The 1740-nt window shown below is 44.9% G+C and overlaps 1 protein-coding gene across 1 annotated transcript in view; it reads right to left on the bottom strand.

Annotated features, from left to right (window-relative positions):
- Positions 1–1433: 1433 nt before the first annotated feature.
- Positions 1434–1740, bottom strand: part of EMH_0085490 (RNA polymerase Rpb3/Rpb11 dimerisation domain-containing protein, putative) — a gene marked incomplete at both ends in the record, with an annotated part of 1613 nt that continues 1306 nt past the window's right edge. The window contains one exon of the mRNA XM_013500914.1: positions 1434–1574. Within this exon, the coding sequence (XP_013356368.1) occupies positions 1434–1574 (141 nt within the window). The remainder of the gene's footprint in view (positions 1575–1740) is intronic.

Genomic DNA, 1740 nt, shown 5'->3' with positions numbered 1-1740 from the left:
TATATATATATATATATATATATATATATATATATATATATATATACTACAATTCATAAACCCTAAACCCTCAAATAGAAGGACTAGTCGTGTAGGGTATTTTATTAAGGGTTTAGGGTTTAGGGTTTTAGGGTTTAGGGTTTAGGGTTTAGGGTTTAGGGTTTAGGGTTTGGCTTTGTAGGCTTGGAATTCCTTTCAAGGCATTGCCGTCGATGTGCATGTACACCGCATCAGCAACAGGTAAACCCTAAACCCTAAACCCTAAATCCTAATGAGTTGCAGCCAAACCCTAAATCCCAGGCTAAACCCTAAACCCTAAACCCTAAACCCTCGAAACCCTCAGTACAAGGAACAGCATAAACCCTAGCTTGATTTAATTTAAATGTTTAGGGTGCGAAGCATGCATGAAGTCTAGGGTTTTAGGGTTTAGGGTTTTAGGGTTTAGGGTTTAGGGTTTAGGGTTTGTTGCAGGCTTGGATGGGTGAAAACGAAAACCCCGCAGGAAACAGAAATTGCGCTGGAGGACTGTATACCGAGGTCCTAAACCCTAAACCCTAAACCCTAAACCCTAAACCCTAAACCCTTTATGCAGCTGTCTTATGCGGGGCCTGGTGTATCCGATTTGCTTTCTCCTGCTTCTTTAGTTTAAACCCTAGGGTTTAGGGTTTAGGGTTTAGGGTTTAGGGTTTAGGGTTTAGGGTTTAGGGTTTGTGCAGGAAACACTGGGAAGATATTAACCTCCTTCTCGTCGGCTTTGGCCAGCAGATATGCAAACCCGTAAACCCTGCGGTAAACCCTAAACCCTAAACCCTAAACCCTAAACCCTAAACCCTAGACCCTGATATAGAGCGCTTACGTAAACCCTAAACCCTAAACCCTCGCTGTTACTCGCATGCGGGTCCTAAACCCTAATCCTAAATTTCAAGCAAATAACCCTAAACCCTAAACTCAAACCCTAAACCCTAAACCCTAAACCCTAAACCCTCATTATACACCTGAATGACCATTTATAAATGCCTGCAAGCTCTGGCTGTACATGCATTGGGGTTGCTGGTAACAAAGCTAGGGTTTACTCACTAGGGTTTAGGGTTTTAGGGTTTAGGGTTTAGGGTTTAGGGTTTGTGTGTTGCAGTGCGCTGCTTGTCTAGCGCGGCAGTACTGCCCCGTAGGCCGCAGACTCCGAATCAGAGAAGAAAACCCTAAACCCTAAACCCTAAACCCTAAACCCTAGTTCTATTGTCAAGGTGTTTCTCTTGTCTCTTGGCTTCTTGTGGGAAAAAATCTTAAACCCTAAACCCTAAACCCTAAACCCTAGAAAATTAGGGTTTAGGGTTTAGGGTTTATTGTTGTGTTTCCAAACAAGTGGGAGTTTTGTTCAAACCCTAAACCCTTTTTTTTTTTTTTTAAATTAAAATAATGCGAGGGTTTAGGGTTTAGTCAGGGGCTAACTCTCTATCATACCGGTGCTGCAGCAGCTGCTGCAGCAGTGTTGCTGCTGCTGCAGATACACCCGGGATCCGCAGCAGCTGCTGCAGCGAGTAGAGGCTGACGTCGCCCAGCGTACGAATTTCACACTGCAGCAGCAGCAGCAGCAGCAGCAGCAGCAGCAACAGCAGCAGCAGCAGCAGCAGCAGCATAGGGAATAGTATTGTAAAAGGAGTGAACAATGCAGTAGCAGCAGCAGCAGCAGCAGCAGCAGCAGCAGCAACTCGAGAAGCAGCGACAGAGCAACCCAAGAAG

Source organism: Eimeria mitis, genomic scaffold, assembly GCF_000499745.2.
Source record: "Eimeria mitis Houghton genomic scaffold, Emh_scaff6037, whole genome shotgun sequence".
Classification (NCBI taxonomy): domain Eukaryota; phylum Apicomplexa; class Conoidasida; order Eucoccidiorida; family Eimeriidae; genus Eimeria; species Eimeria mitis.
The sequence above is the reverse complement of the archived record's forward strand: the minus strand, read 5'-3'. Positions and strand labels throughout refer to the sequence as shown.